We start from the raw sequence: 16,908 nt of genomic DNA on the forward strand, positions 1-16,908 counted from the left end.
CCTCCACTCTTCTGGGAAGGCTTTCCACTAGATGTTGGAACATTGCTGCAGGGAATTTCTTCCATTCAGCCACAAGAGCATAAGTGAGGCACTTTGTGCACGAGGGCATTGTCATACTGAAACAGCAAATGGCCTGACTCATCACTCCAGATTAGTCAGCACTCGGCAGTCCTGTTCTGTGACCTTGTGCGGCCTACCACTTCGCGGCTGAGCCGTTGTTGCTCCTAGACGTTTCCACTTCACAATACCAGCACTTACATTTGACCTGGGCAGCTCTAGAGGGCAGAAATTTGACGAACTGACCTGTTGAAAGGTGGCATCCTATGACGGTGCAACATTGAAAGTCACTGAGCTCTCCAGTAAGGCCATTCTACTGCCACTGTTTGTCTATGGAGATTGCATGGCTGTGTGCTTGATTTTATACACCTGTCAGCAACGGGCGTGGCTGAAATAGCCAAATCCACTCATTTGAAATGGTGTATTTGGATACTTGTGTGTATATAGTGTATTTCTCAGTTTCTTTGGGACGTTAAATACATGTACATACTGCATTCAGGTTCTATGTGAATATAGGCCTACATCTCCTATTTCAGTGCATTCCTCTCTCTCGCCGTCTCTTCCTCTCTCTCTCACACCAAGGTCGATCTGTTGCTCCCTGCACTCTGTTATTTCAACCCTCCCCAACTCCCACCCCTCGAATTCCAGCTGCCACAATCAGAGTTACCGCAGACCTGGAAAGCCATGAGGGCACAACCTACAGCAAGGAGAATGGCCTACAAGTCAAGTCAACTCAAAGTTTATTTGTCATACCGTATTCACATGGCACAACACAGTAAAATAAAATGCTTACTTGCAGGTTCACTCGACAGGCTGCATAACAAGAAGGTATAGTTATAATAAAATAAATATAAATACAGAAATATAAATACAGTGAGGCACTTAAACAATGTTTGTGTTTGTGTGTTCGTGTTTGGGCATATGTGCTAAGGTCTGAGAGTCAGTGCAAGGAGACTGTTGGTGTGCAGGTGGTCAGCAGTCATTGTGTAGATAATGACCGTACCATCTAAACCGTTGTGACATATCTTTTCCATAACCAAAAATATTGTATTTTCAGCTGTTTGAAGCTGGTGTACAAAACCGAAAGTAAAAGACGCAAAAAGTCAACTGTGGAATGGGAAGCATAGAAATAGCGCACATAGAACATATCTACCGCTTCTTAGATTTGCTTACAATGACAAATCTATACCTTACATATGTATGTAAATTTCATTGGGTTGGCCAAAAAGTTACATATTGAAGCTTTAAGATACTCGGAGTTCAATTTTAATTGAAAAAAATCTAACCCCTGCCAACTGAAAGATTTGATTAATGGTAGAGATTCATCGAAGAAAACACGAACAGATGTAGGATCTTAATTTGAGACAGTATTCTATAGCAAGAATATAATCCTGCCGCAACAGGAAATGTGAATTATTATGTGGATTAAAAACGTATGGACATTTTTGTAGGGGTTGATACATTTTTCATTAGGGCAAATAAAGTCTGACATTTCTAAGTGGAAATTACAAACTTTAGAAGCCTTTTTAAAACTCAAATACATGTTTGTATTTCCTGCTTTGCAGGATAATTCTCAGCAACAAAATAGTGATCAAATGAATATCCTCTATCTGTAGCTTAAAACAACTTGCCAAGGCAATTACTGTAAAGCTAAACTAATAGGCTAAGCATGAATGGAAATATTGCATTAAAGAACCTTTCCAAATGGATTAAAAAAACATACTAAGGGTAGACTTCTGAACAGTAAATTGTTTATGAATGTCAAATCATGACTTTCTCTATACGTTTTAAAATGTTAGCAAAATGTATCAAAATAGACTCAGATCAAATAAATCTGAGTCATGGATACAATAATAATAATAATAATAATAATAATAATAAGGCCCCGTCAAAAGAAAGTGTACTCCATTGTAGCTTGTGTACTAGGCTAAGTAAGTGAAAGGATTGTGATGAATTAATGCTGAAGTTGTAAAGTTGTAGGTGGTTTTATATAAAAGCGTCTGCTAAATGACCATATAATGAGGCAATTCTCCACTAATCTATCACCAACGGGACACATCTATCCAGCCTCCCAGCCTAAAGTGTGTCAGCTGTGAAAGGTCCGAGGTGAAACGGTCTCCTGCATGCTCATTCAAACCTTTGATCTGTACATTTTTGACAACTGAAGGTCCAGAGACCTTTGTCAGTAGCTTTTTGTGATGTCATCTACAGTCAGGTACAAAATGATTGGCACACTTGATAAAGATGAGCAAAAAAGGACAAATAAATAATTCTCTCTCGCTCTCACTCTCAAACAGTGTTTGCCTGCATTTCTTCGTCCATACAGCGTAGCTAGGAAACGAGAGCCAGACTCACTGCCCAGATGTCAGCTTTCGTCATCATGCATCATACAGACCCTCACCAGTCAAAATAAATCACTTTATGGGAGTACCAAAGCTGCCTGGTGACTAGTGATAAATCCTGGTTTGAAAAGAGCAAAAGGAATGATAGGGATGAATCAGTGGGTATATTGCAAAACGGTAAGTTAATTACCCTGAAGAGGCTGACGCTGACTCATTTCAAACTCATTTGGTAAATGCCCAGCTAACAAAAATGTTCCCTTAAAAAGGAAATGTTAACATGTGTCAACTCATATTCATCATCTCCAGCACCACCCCAACATCAACACACATGTATGTGAAAATGGCACGTTTCTATGTTTAGTAGTAAAATAGATATGGCATCATCAACAAATTAGTTGATGCTGATGAGACGGGTTGATTGTTTTAGCAACAAAAATGATATCTGTGCGCAACCATGGGGCAAAACAGATGAGGTTGGCTTAGATTGTTGACAACATGTAAGCTATATTTTTTTTTGGGGGGGGGGGGCATATTATGGGGTGGCAGGTAGCCTAGTGGTTAGAGCGTTGGGCCAGTAACCGAAAGGTTGCAAGATCGAAACCCCAAGCTGACAAGATAAAAATCTGTCATTCTGCCCCTGAACAAGGCAGTTAACCCACTGTTCCTAGGCCATCATTGTAAATAAGAATTTGTTCTTAACTGACTTGCCTAGTTAAACAAAAAAAGTAACTCACAACAAACAATACACAAAAGTAAAATAATAAAATAAAGCGTGTCTACATGGGTGTGCTGTTAGTGTGCGTTTCTACATGCATAAAAAGGATCTTCAGAATAATTAAAAACAGCCTTTTATTGTCATTCCATTCACAGGCTCATCAGAACGCCATGTTGGCCTTTACAGTTTCTTCTTTATCTAGACACATCAGCCAGCTGCAGTCTGATCCTTGCCTTAAATGTTTCCCATCATTAGAGCCTTGCCTTAAATGTTTCCCATCATTAGATCCTTGCCTTAAATGTTTCCCATCATTAGAGCCTTGCCTTAAATGTGTCCCATCATTAGAGCCTTGCCTTAAATGTTTCCCATCATTAGATCCTTGCCTTAAATGTTTCCCATCATTAGAGCCTTGCCTTAAATGTGTCCCATCATTAGAGCCTTGCCTTAAATGTTTCCCATCATTAGAGCCTTGCCTTAAATGTTTCCCATCATTAGATCCTTGCCTTAAATGTTTCCCATCATTAGAGCCTTGCCTTAAATGTTTCCCATCATTAGAGCCTTGCCTTAAATGTTTCCCATCATTAGATCCTTGCCTTAAATGTTTCCCATCATTAGAGCCTTGCCTTAAATGTTTCCCATCGTTAGAGCCTTGCCTTAAATGTTTCCCATCGTTAGAGCCTTGCCTTAAATGTTTCCCATCGTTAGATCCTTGCCTTAAATGTTTCCCATCGTTAGATCCTTGCCTTAAATGTTTCCCATCATTAGATCCTTGCCTTAAATGTTTCCCATCATTAAAGCCTTGCCTTAAATGTTTCCCATCATTAGATCCATTGCTCCCTTGTAACTACTGTGCTTAAACCTGTAGCTCTGAATACAGATGTGATTAGCTAGTAAGTTCCCTATATCCATCCCAGTAGGCCCCATGTAATATCCCTCTGCTGTACAGGACATTCTGTCATTTTAAAAGCATGTCCTTTGAGCAATCAGTGGGATTGAATGTGATTTCCGTGCAAATTGAGTTAGGCTACATCCATTCAGAGCATGACATTAGAAAGGCTACAGCTTTGTACACACACATTAACGTGCACACAAACGCACACGCACGAACACACACAAAAACACTGTACACACAGACTGAACACACAGAAGAGAGGAAGCTGTTGTTTCTTACTAGTCTCTGAGGTACGCTGGCAATTCTTTGCTCTTAGCTTTCTATCACCGGCACAAACCAAATTAAATGCTACTCAAGGCCATCTCACTGTGTATACACGTCTGCAGGACTGATTCATTAAAGCCAAACAGATGAGCAAGACAGACAGAGTGAGTGTTATAAAAACTGTGTTTACTGAACACTGATTCTATTAAGTAGGATGATAATAGCTAATAATAACTGCTACAGTAAATGTGTGTTGACGGGGACGGTCTCCTCTGACTGGGGTGTTCATGCAGCATTATTACATTAGTAACCATAGAATTAGGATTAGAATCTCTATGACATTAACCATATCCATCATTCACTCATCTGACTAATTAGCAAATGATGGAAAACAGCATAGTTTATCACCACACCGATAAGAGAGACGTGGGACAAAACCCAATCCACAAGTCCTGGGTATGTCTTACAATATGGGATAGATTGAGACACACACACACACACACACACACACACACACGCACGCACGCACGCACGCACGCACGCGCGCAGCAGGTGGGGCCTTTTGTCTTTGAGCGAGAAGAAAACGAGATACTGGCTAATGTTCTATCCTCATTTCAAAGTTATCCAATAGGTGAGGGCAATATGTGACCCATTTCAGGAAACTATGCGTATGTCGCGGGTCACTACTTCACAGGAGAGCTGTTTGAACGTAAAGTTTTTTTTTTTTTTATCAAAATGCATTTTTTGGCAGAAATGCCTTCTCGAACATGTGAACTTTTATGTGCCTTAAAAACAAAATTGTATGCCATCTGTAAATACGAATAAAATTGATATATTACGAGCCTAGTTGGTTTAGCCAAAGTAGACATCAACCTTCCCGCTAGCCATGATTAGCTGAGATAATGAGTGGGCTGGACATGCCGAGAGATGAGTTTGTATTGGTCTGCCATATAGCACGCTTCTGTCTATTTGAGCTGGTCAGTATGTCTAGGTAATCCTGTGGCTTTAAAAAATGTAGCATGCATTACAACTGCATAACTGTTGTTCACTTTCTGGAGGACTGAGTTTTGAAATCAGTGGAATTTGAGTATGATAGCTAAGGAGATGGAGAAAACACCTGTCTCCGGGATTACATCTTCAAACTAAGGGTAACCATGGCATCTGACAGGAGACACGTCCAACCATGAATGATGTATACGGGTAAGATAGTCTAGCTAGCTACATTTTCAGATATTACACATTTCTAATTGACAGAAAGAGACATTTCCTTGGCTAGCTACAGCCTAATGTTAGCTAGCTAACGTTCAACCTGGTTGGTTAGCTACCTGCAGATTCATGCAGGGTAGTAATGTTATGAGTTGTGATTATGGTTCATTGTTTACCTAACTAGCTAGCTATAGGGGAGTTCTTTGGTGGAGGGGGGTTGAGTACAGATTTGAAAACTTCTAGCTGGCCGGCTGGCTAGCTGGCCGGCTCGCTAGCTAACATTACGTGTATGAGCTTATTATTTGTATCTCAGAGCCATTTGCTTAGCTAGCTATAGCCTAATGTTAGATAACCAACCAGGTTAACTTGTAGATTCATGCAGGGTAGTAACATCATTATGTTATTATGGTTCATTAGGGTTCATTGTTTACCTAACTAGCTAGCTAACTACATGTCTTAACAAAAGACTCTACTATGCAAGTAACCATTTCGAGTGCGTTCGTAAATTCAGTCTGGCCATCTACACCGATTTCAGAGCGCTCTCGTCTGAGTGTGCGAGACATCGCAGAATAACTGATGAATTTACGAATGCTCAACACCCGTTGAATATGGCCGGTGTCAGTAAACTCATCAGCCAGAGTGTCTGCTGTGCGCTCAATGCGAAGCGCTCTGAATTTACGAAGGGGCAATCTTACAGCACAGTTGCAGTCACCAACGCTCTGCTAGGGCAAGTAATGTTGTTGTTGCTGTTCTCGCTCACTTAGATGTCTAGAAGTAGCTAGCAACTTAGCTTGGGTGCTTGACTGCTGTTAGTACATTCGGATCACCCCTTAAAGAGATGGGTGGGGCTAAAGCTTAAGAGGGTGTGAACAATGCTGAATGGGTGTAGACAAAGAAGGGCTCTCCAATAGTAGTACCAAAACATTCAAAGGACATTTTCTCAAAAGTGAGTTTACAAGTTTATCAACTTTCAAAGCAAAATTACTTTCCCACTGTTCCTCAACTGTAGTGTATGATATACCATTTTGTAGCTCTGAGTCTACTTTTATTCAATATAAAAAACACAATTAAATATTTTGCTACATAAGACCGATTTGAGCCGGACGGTCACATACGGTCTTTATATTAGATACATCTCAAGAAAGGAATAAAGGAATGGACTATTCACACCAAGGCTGGTTGTTGAAATTGTCTTCTCCATCATGATCACTGATACGTTAACAGAAACTCGTGATCAATGGCGATGTTCCGGTGCCTTGGATTAGCATGATTTATTATCCTGATTTTGCTGAGCTGGTGCTTGAATTGGGGACCTTAACACAAAAGTTCTCTAGTAATCACTGCTTACCTGCAAAATTGTCGCATCAGATACCTCCATATTGTCAGTCAGTGCAGCCTGGATGGTAAACATAGGTGCACTTTTCAAAAGGGGAGGTCTTTGGTGGAGGGGGGTTGAGTACAGATTTGAAAACCTTTCCCCCTAGAAACCAAATGGAGTGGCAGGACATTAAGATGCTAATTCTTAAGCAGAGTTTTGGCAAACTATGTATATCTACGGTTCTGCTGTGTCACCATGACCTGCTGGCCCATATATCTTCCTGGCACCAACCTGACACACACACACACACACACACACACACACACACACACACAATTCCATTCAGTGACATCAGGAAGTGCTTGAGATTTCAAATCATCGATGTAGGAAGTGCTCCAATAAAACTTTCCTCAAATCTAAACATATGCTTTTCAGAATATGAAAAATAAGTCTGAATGACAAATAAATGTTAAAGTACACAACCTTTTCAAAAGTTTGGGGTGATTTAGAAATGTCCTTTTTGAAAGAAACACTTTTTTTTGTCCATTAAAATAACATACAGTGTAGACATTTAATATTGTAAATGACAATTGTAGCTGGAAACGGCTGATTTTCTTATGGAATTTCTACATAGGCCCATTATCAGCAACCATCACTCCTGTGTTCCAATGGCACGTTGTGTTAGCTAATCCAAGTTGATCATTTTAAAAGGCTAATTGATCATTAGAAAACCCTTTTGCAATTATGTTAGCACAGCTGAAAACTGGTGATCTGATTAAAGAAGCAATAAAACTGTCCTTCTTTAGACTAGTTGAGTATCTGGAGCATCAGCATTTGTGGGTTCGATTACAGGCTCAAAATGGCCAGAAACAAAGAACTTTCGTCTGAAACTCATCAGGCTATTCTTGTTCTGAGAAATGAAAGCTATTCCATGCGAGAAATTGCCAAGAAACTGAAGATCTCGTAAAACGCTGTCTACTACTCCCTTCACAGAACAGCGCAAACTGGCTCTAACCAGAATAGAAAGAGGAGTGGGAGGCCCCGGTGCACAACTTAGTAAGAGGACAAGTACATTAGAGTGTCTAGTTTGAGAAACAGATGCCTCACAAGTCCTCAACTGGCAGCTTCATTAAATAGTACCCACAAAACACCAGTCTCAACGTCAACAGTGAAGAGGCCACTCCAGGATGCTGGCCTTCTAGGCAGTTGTAAAGAAAAAGCCATATCTCAGACTGGCCAATAAAAAGGCAAAAGAACACAGACACTGGACAAAGGTAGATTGGAAAAAAGTGTTATGGACAGACAAATCTAAGTTTGAGGTGTTCGGATCACAATGAAAAACATTCGTGAGACGCAGAAAAAATGAAGACGCTGGAGGAGTGCTTGACGGCATCTGTCAAGCATGGTGGGATAAAAGGGATCTTGAAGAAGGAAGGCTATCACTCCATTTTGCAACGCCATGCCATACACTGCGGACAGCGCTTAAATGGAGCCAATTTCCTCCTACAACAGGACAATGACCCAAATCACAGCTCCAAACTATGCAATAACTATTTAGGGAAGAAGCAGTCAGCTGGTATTTTGTCTATAATGGAGTGGCCGCACAGTCACCGGGTTTCAACCCTATTGAGCTGTTGTGGGAGCAGCTTGACAATATGGTACAAACGAAGTACCCATCAAGCCAATCCAACTTGTGGGAGGTGCTTCAGGAAGCATGGGGTGAAATCTCTTCAGATGACCTCAACAAATTGACAATTAGAATGCCAAAGGTCTGCAAGGCTGTAATTGCTGCAAATAGAGGATTCTTTGACGAAAGCAAAGTTTGAAGGACACTTATTTCAATTAAAAATCAATATTTATAACCTTGTCAACGTCTTGACTATATTTCCTATTCATTTTTCAACTCATTTCATGTATGTTTTCATGGAAAACAAGGACATTTCTAAGTGACCCCAAACATTTGAACGGTAGTGTATATTGGGGTCACATATTAAGCTGTAGGCCTGAATAGCCTAATTTCCACAAGACTACAAACGTTGAGCTCAGGTGTAGGGTAAAAAACATAGACACCTTAAGCGGTTAAAAAGACACTTTAAAGCACATGTCAAACTCATTCCACGGAGGGCCGAGCGGTTGCAGGTTTTTGCTCCTCTCTTGTACTTGATTGATGAATTGAGGTCACTGATTAGTAAGGAACTCCCCTCACCTGGTTATGTAGGTCTTAATTGAAAGTAAAAAACTAAAACCTGCAGACACTCGGCCCTCTGTGGAATGAGTTTGACAATCCTGCTTTAAAGGTTCATGTTGAGGCATCATCATGGTTTGAAGTGAACAGATGAGGATGAGGTATTGGTTGTGTATGTAACATTTACATGTTTATAAAGGAAGATTCAGTGAATTATGCCCCTATACTGTATATCATCAAGTTAAAGGTCAACTAACCATAAGGTGGACAGGCTGAGGGGCAGTGTTAGACTACACCCTGTGTTTATGGACAGAAACGAAGCACAGAGAGACACAGACAGAGACACACAGACGGACGGGACAGACACACTGAACACCAGATACACACAAGGGAATGTAAACAGGTGTTAAAAATAACTGCCAACACGCGCACTCACTTATGTCTTACTATACTTGAGGACTTTTTGGGGATCAACAATTGATTATCATTCAAAATCCTATTTTCCCTAACCGGTAAGCCGAAACCTTAACCCCCTAATCCTAAAATAGCCTTTTTACAAGTGAGGACCGTCAAAATGACCTCATTAACCTTAACCCCTGAGCCTAAAATAGCCTTTTTACAAGTGAGGACTGGCAAAATGTCCTCAGTTCTCTGAATTTGAGTTGGTTTAGTATTCTAGTGAGGACTTCTGGTACTCACAAGTACAGTAAAACGTGTCCCCCCCCCCCCCCCCCCCCCCCCCCCCCCACACACACACACACACACACACACACACACACACACACACACACACACACACACACACACACACACACACACACACACACACACACACACACACACACACACACACACACACACACACACACAATGTCCATAACAAACTAAACCCCTGTGTTCAGATCTACAAAGACAACTTCAACACACCTCTAAGAAACAAAGAGAATCCCCTATAAAAGTTAACTGGAGCTCTATCTAAGGTTGGAAATCTATGCAACTTGTCAATGTTTACACCGTGCTAGTCCATATTCACAAACTACTGTCCGCACACCAAAACTTCTTCTGAAAACAAACCGGAAGCAAACCTGTGAAAGTAGCAGGAGTTCTACGTTTTGAAAGTACATCAAACCATTTAGTGAATGTATATGGCCATAGGAAAAATAACTACTCAGTTAATAGCTTCCAATTGACTCATTCATCCCCCCTCTCCCCTGTAACTATCCCCCAGGTCATTGCTGTAAATGAGAATGTGTTCTCAGTCAATTTACCTTGTAAAATAAGAATTAAAGAAAATACCAACAAATCTTCTATGTGTGTTGGATTGAGTTGAGCCTTAAGACCATCATCCCCATTCTACTTTGAAGTGTGATAACCATAGTCTGCCGGGGTCCACTCACAGTCCCAGACAGATTAGCTAGGATCCAGTCATTTATTAGCCCAAGATAATGTTCATCTCCAGTAATAACCTCACAACCACAGCATTAGCCTCGTTATGTCATATTAAGAATGGCTGAGAGTAAATATAGATGAGTTGGTCGGGTTACATTTACCCTTCTCAACAGACACGCGCACACGCACACTGCTTTGGCATTGGATTGCTTTGTTAAGATTAGTCACTGGTCTCTCTAGCCTAGTTTCCCCTGGGGGGGTTTAGTTGTCATGAGCCAACATAAAATATTTGCACATAATTTTGTTCTGTTACTGGCCTCCTTATAGATGTGTGTTTCTACCTGGAACATGGAATAAGGCCTGAGCATTGTATGATTTTTCTAGGCTAATATCTGCCAGATGTTTGAATGTTGTGCCAGGAACACTACCAGAACTGAACAAAGCTGGGATCTCCTGGCAAGAGGCCAAAGCCCTCATACAGAAGAGAGTGAGGTGGAGAGCCATGGTGGACGCCCAATGGTCCCAAGGGGACAGGATTAAGTCAAGTATGTCAATGTTATGCCAGTGGCACCCTGAACTAGTAGCACAAATTGGAAATGTATCATCCTAACATCCCTCACCCCTTGAAAGTTCTTCCCTGGTTCTCCTTCCATTCTTTCACATAAATGCTTGTCTGTATCGTTGGGCCCTGTCTCTCCTTAACTTGTCTGTATCGTTGGGCCCTGTCTCTCCTTAACTTGGCTGTATCGTTGGGCTCCGTCTCTCCTTAACTTGTCTGTATCGTTGGGCCCTGTCTCTCTTTAACTTGGCTGTATCGTTGGGCTCCGTCTCTCCTTAACTTGGCTGTATCGTTGGGCCCCGTTCTCCTAACTTGGCTGTATCGTTGGGCCCCGTCTCTCCTTAACTTGGCTGTATCGTTGGGCCCCGTCTCTCCTTAACTTGGCTGTATCGTTGGGCCCCGTCTCTCCTTAACTTGGCTGTATCGTTGGGCCCCGTCTCTCCTTAACTTGGCTGTATCGTTGGGCCCTGTCTCTCCTTAACTTGGCTGTATCATTGGGCCCTGTCTCTCCTTAACTTGGCTGTATCGCTGGGCTCCGTCTCTCCTTAACTTGGCTGTATTGCTGGGCTCTATGGCTTTATTTAGCCAACTTTTGAAATTGTTAAAATGATATGTTCTACATGCTTTTGTCACCTGTATGAACCTTATCCATACCCACTCTGACCTTCTAGAAGTCCAGGAACAAAGTGAGTCTTAGTTTCAGAGAGGAGCGAGGCCACGCCACCCAGGTATTCATGTGAAAGGGGAGCGAGGCCACGCCACCCAGGTATTCATGTGAAAGGGGAGTGAGGCCACACCACCCAGGTATTCATGTGAGAGAGGAGTGAGGCCACACCACCCAGGTATTCATGTGAGAGAGGAGTGAGGCCACACCACCCAGGTATTCATGTGAGAGGAGTGAGGCCACACCACCCAGGTATTCATGAGAGAGGAGAGAGGCCACACCACTCAGGTATTCATGAGAGAGGAGAGAGGCCACACCACCCAGGTATTCATGTGAGAGAGGAGAGAGGCCACACCACCCAGGTATTCATATGAGAGAGGAGTGAGGCCACACCACCCAGGTATTCATGTGAGAGAGGAGCGAGGCCACACCACCCAGGTATTCATGTGAGAGAGGAGCGAGGCCACACCACCCAGGTATTCATGTGTGAGAGGAGCGAGGCCATACCACCCAGGTATTCATGTGAGAGAAGAGCGAGGCCACACCACCCAGGTATTCATGTGAGAGAAGAGCGAGGCCACACCACCCAGGTATTCATGTGAGACAGGAGAGAGGCCACACCACCCAGGTATTCATGTGAGAGAAGAGCGAGGCTACACCACCCAGGTATTCATGTGAGAGGAGCGAGGGCACACCACCCAGGTATTCATGTGAGAGAGAGCACACCACCCAGGTATTCAGGTGAGAGAGGCCACACCACCCAGGTATTCAGGTGAGAGAGGAGAGAGGCCACACCACCCAGGTATTCAGGTGAGAGAGAGGAGAGGCCACACCACCCAGGTATTCATGTGAGAGAAGAGCGAGGCTACACCACCCAGGTATTCATGTGAGAGGAGCGAGGGCACACCACCCAGGTATTCATGTGAGAGGAGCGAGGGCACACCACCCAGGTATTCAGGTGAGAGAGGCCACACCACCCAGGTATTCAGGTGAGAGAGGCCACACCACCCAGGTATTCAGGTGAGAGAGGAGAGAGGCCACACCACCCAGGTATTCAGGTGAGAGAGAGGAGAGGCCACACCACCCAGGTATTCAGGTGAGAGGCCACACCACCCAGGTATTCATGTGAGAGAAGGGAGAGGCCACACCACCCAGGTATTCATGTGAGAGAGGGGAGAGAGATCCCTGTGTGATCAGTCAGGGGAGAGTTCTCAACTCCTGCCAAAGACGTGTTCCAACATTAAATCTTCACCAGCAGGCCAACAGCGACCCATTACTTTTACAGTTTAATCCATAAGGGAGTGCTCCAGGTTTATGCCCTTATAATATATGGACCACTGAGCTCTGGGTAGAGGAGAAGGCGAGGAAGAGAGGATGAGGAGAGGATTGAGGACTCCCTATGGAGAGTGCTGTTAGACAGGGTCACAGAGAGATACATAATGTACTGGAGCCCCCTAGACCAAATTAAAAAATATTCTAGAGTAGTGGAGACAGGCTCATGGTAAGTGACAAAACATTCTAGATCACTCCATACAGATTGACCAAACATCATGTGAGGGAACAGTTTCTACAATAGAGATTGGCCCAGAGCTGTTCACTTTAACCCACTTACAATGGACAGAGTCCATTTGAGCAACAGCCAGTGCATTGCAAGGACATCGCTCAACTCCGGGTCCAGCTATCTCTCTCTATAACGCCATGTTCTGAACTCAGAGACTCGGAGCATAGTTTCACAAATGATGTGGCAACAGAATATGGCCATGAATATGACATTCCTGAATTTTGGTCCCTTAGATTGCACCATTCAGGAGAGACACCATTTACATGGTTACTAGAGCAAAACAATTAGGGCTCCCTTCCCCATTTTTTAACTCATGATATCTATAGTTTATTACGGCTGACATATTTTTTACATATTATTTGTCCTTTGTAGTAGTGGTTAATAAACATACAGTATATAAAATGCATGTCTTCCTTGGCTGTATGGAGGGAGCTGTGTTAGGTCAACATCATTTACAATTTAGTCATTTAGCAGACGCTCTTATCCAGAGCGACTTACAGTAGTGAATGCATACATTTCATAATTTTTTTTCTCCGTACTGGTCCCCCGTGTGAATCGAACCCACAACCCTGGCATTGCAAACACCATGCTCTACCAACTGAGCCACACGGGACAACGTATAACCCACCCTGTCTGCCTGTCCCTGGACTTTGTCACAGCCCAGTCCAATCGATTTACCGTCACTATTGATCTGGTGCAGTCTGACTGGCTGAAAAAGGAAAGGCTGCCGTTTGCTCAACCAACAACCTTTTCCCATGTGTGCAAATACAGGACTCTGCAACTGTTGTCTGATATAAGATTTGATAAGTGTAAATGCCCTGTACTGTGCAATATTGGATCAAACAAGAAAGGACATCGATTCACATGGTAAATATTTGAAACTAAAAAGAGCAATAGATCCGATTTAGAAAAAAAGGAGTATTGTGTTATAAGATTGTTGTCAGAGATAAATGTCAGTTACCGTAGGTGGAATCAGATACAGTAGGAGTGTCATACATTTCAACACATCACACTCTCTCTACAGCGCTGACAATCACATGACGAGACAAATGAGTGTGTGAAAAGGTACGCGGTGTAGCAGTCTACCTGATGACGTCATAGAGCCAGGGTCCATCAGCGAGGCTGATCTCACAGCAGACAGCAAACCCAGGGGGAAGAGGAGGAGGAAGGATGGAGCAGCCATGACAGGGGGGAGCTTTCCTTTGCTGGAGAGAGAGAGAAACAGATAATTGTCAGCGATGTCACCTAATGACATCCCTGTGTGAAATACTGAGCCAATATCTTCTTTACTTTGTACTCTCTTCCTTTCCCTACCACCCTCCTCTCTCCACCCTTATCTGCCCTGCTAGCACAAACTGTGACTGACGTTTATTTTCAGCTGGCCTATGTGAAACCTAACCCCGGACAGCACATAATTAACATCCAAGCAGCTACTGAGACGCTCCACACTGTGCACAAGATACTGTATGTTGCCCAATGTGTTTGTAGTGTGTGTGCGTGCGCGTCCATAATATAAGAGGCACAGTATAACTTGTGTACATATGAAATAGTTCCCTCAAAGGCTTTATGCATTGATTGTATGGCTGTCAGCCAGGTCATTGAGACATCAACAGAAATCTACAGAGGAGACAGTCTGGTGACTGACTGGAACATTATGTTCCATTCTCTTACACTGCCAGCTTGGGATATTTAATTTTATGCCTGCTATAGCGACAAGCAAAAATGTAAATGTAATACATTTTGTATTTCAAACGCACTCCAATGTATAATTAAGCTGACCTTCAATGGCATAGTAGACACTTAGGCCTGTCCTTAGTGACTTAGCAAATGTCCATTCAATATGACTACAGTAGTTGCTGACTGTAACCTTTACAGTTCCAGGTGGTCCCGTGCAGTGCCATCCTCCTAAAACTAAAATAGCAGTTCTCATGAAGGTGGCGTGGCAGTGACACAGCAACACTGACAAACTGTTGTGGTTCACCAAGGGGAACAGATTCTACATGTGGCAAGTCCAGACCCTATATTTTGGCCAACCTCTGTCTCTCTTCCTTTGTCTCCGCCTGTCTCCCCCTCTTTCTGTCTCCCTGTCTCTATTGCTCTCTCTTTAAACATCTATTTAGAGCACTGCTTCCCAAATCTGACTGGATTGGGGTCAACTAGAAGTCTTCAGAACCTTCTGGTAACCCTTAAGTGGATATAACAGGTGTTTCTTGCCACAACCTTGTCCTAAGCTACCACCCAGAAGGGACTGCTTTGATTCAGAAAGTCTCCCTCCCTGATGGAAGAACCTGTACTTTGAATGACAGCACAAGAAGCCTTAGGGGAGACACTAGAGACTAATATTCCTACCGATACAAGACCTGGCTATGTTAGAAAAACCACCTGGCCAAGACGCGTTTTATGACAAAGCCACCTATGACAACAATGCAGAGGCCGGCAGAACAGGAAGGACTAGAAATTCAAACCTATTGGACTGAAATAGACACTGTTGTGAGGACCTGAGGTATCAGCTTCAAGGCAGAGTAGGTTGAGAAAGGGTTACATATATGCTACATTTTGTTTTGAAAAGTTTTTATGTATTGTATGGCATTTGTGATAAGTATCAAATGTTATCCTACATATGATCTGTCCATTGAGAAGCATAAGAGCTCAATCATGTATACACTGGGTGTACAAAACATTAGGAACAGTGTGTTCCTAATATTGAGTTGCACCCCCTTTTGCCCTCAGGACAGTCTCAATTTGTCAGGGCATGGAAGCTCACTCATATCTGTAATATAAACAAACCACTTCCTGAGAGTCAAAGCCCATCTGTTGCGTGTGTGTTTACAGGCCAGGAGGCCAAGATATACAAGGCAGGGATTCAAAAGTAAGGAATCTGGCAAGAGGGATGCTTGTTTGGCCATAGAAATTGGTTCTTTCCAAAATCAATTACTTCTTTCCTTCCACTTAGTTGCGCTCCCTCTTTCTCACCGTCTACGTTTATCACCCTCTATTCCTTCTTCTCACACTAGGCAGCGTAGCCTAGTGGTTAGAGTGTTGGACTAGTAACTGAAAGGTTGCAAGATCAAATCCCTGAGCTGACAAGGTACAAATCTGTCATTCAGACCCTGAACAAGGCAGTAAACCCACTGTTCCTAGGCTGTCATTGAAAATAAGAATTTGTTCTTAACTGACTTGCCTAGTAAAATAAAGGAAAAATAAACACTCCTCAGGGAATGCACTCCTTGCAGTCTCTGAAAAAGTGTTCTACTGAAACAGTTTGGCTACTAGCTAGCTACCTTCTGAGTTTGGATCCTGTGATGGGGTTGGCCACAGTTGCTGGGAACCTCTGCAATCTGTCCAGGGATCCTGCTGATCAAGGGTCTGATGTGCTGCTTGGCGTAGCAGCTAGCCTAGCTATCACTGTTAGCTGCCTATCAAGCTAGCTGGGTTTTCTTGAGGGTTTGAATGTAGCCCGTGACGCGGTTAGCCCTTGTGGCTGGGAACGCAGATTGTCCCGGGCTTATGACTGTCTAGATCGCTGTTGTTTGTTGCTGTTTCAGGACTATCCTGAAGCTGTGCGCCAGAAGAGAAAATAACTTATCCTGGCCATGAAAGCAGCCAGAGCGCGTGGGAATATTGCTTACATTTGCTATGACAGGCTCATTGTCCACCCTCCCTCTCAAAAGCCTGGAAGGGATGAGACAGCCAAGCCTATGGGTTCATAGTTTCAACCCCCCTGCACACACATCAACTGATTATTGATTTATCTTG

The 16,908-nt window shown here is 43.0% G+C and overlaps 1 protein-coding gene across 1 annotated transcript in view; it reads right to left on the reverse strand.

The window, feature by feature from the left end:
• Nucleotides 1-16,908, reverse strand: part of slr (somatolactin receptor) — a 67,669-nt gene that overhangs the window by 18,035 nt on the left and 32,726 nt on the right. Inside the window, exon 2 of the mRNA NM_001141617.1 lies at nucleotides 14,239-14,357. Coding sequence (NP_001135089.1) covers nucleotides 14,239-14,335 — 97 coding nt within the window. The 5' untranslated portion in view covers nucleotides 14,336-14,357. The remainder of the gene's footprint in view (nucleotides 1-14,238; nucleotides 14,358-16,908) is intronic.

The sequence above is a fragment of the Salmo salar genome, chromosome 20 (genome assembly GCF_965601325.2).
Source record: "Salmo salar chromosome 20, fSalSal1, whole genome shotgun sequence".
NCBI lineage: Eukaryota > Metazoa > Chordata > Actinopteri > Salmoniformes > Salmonidae > Salmo > Salmo salar.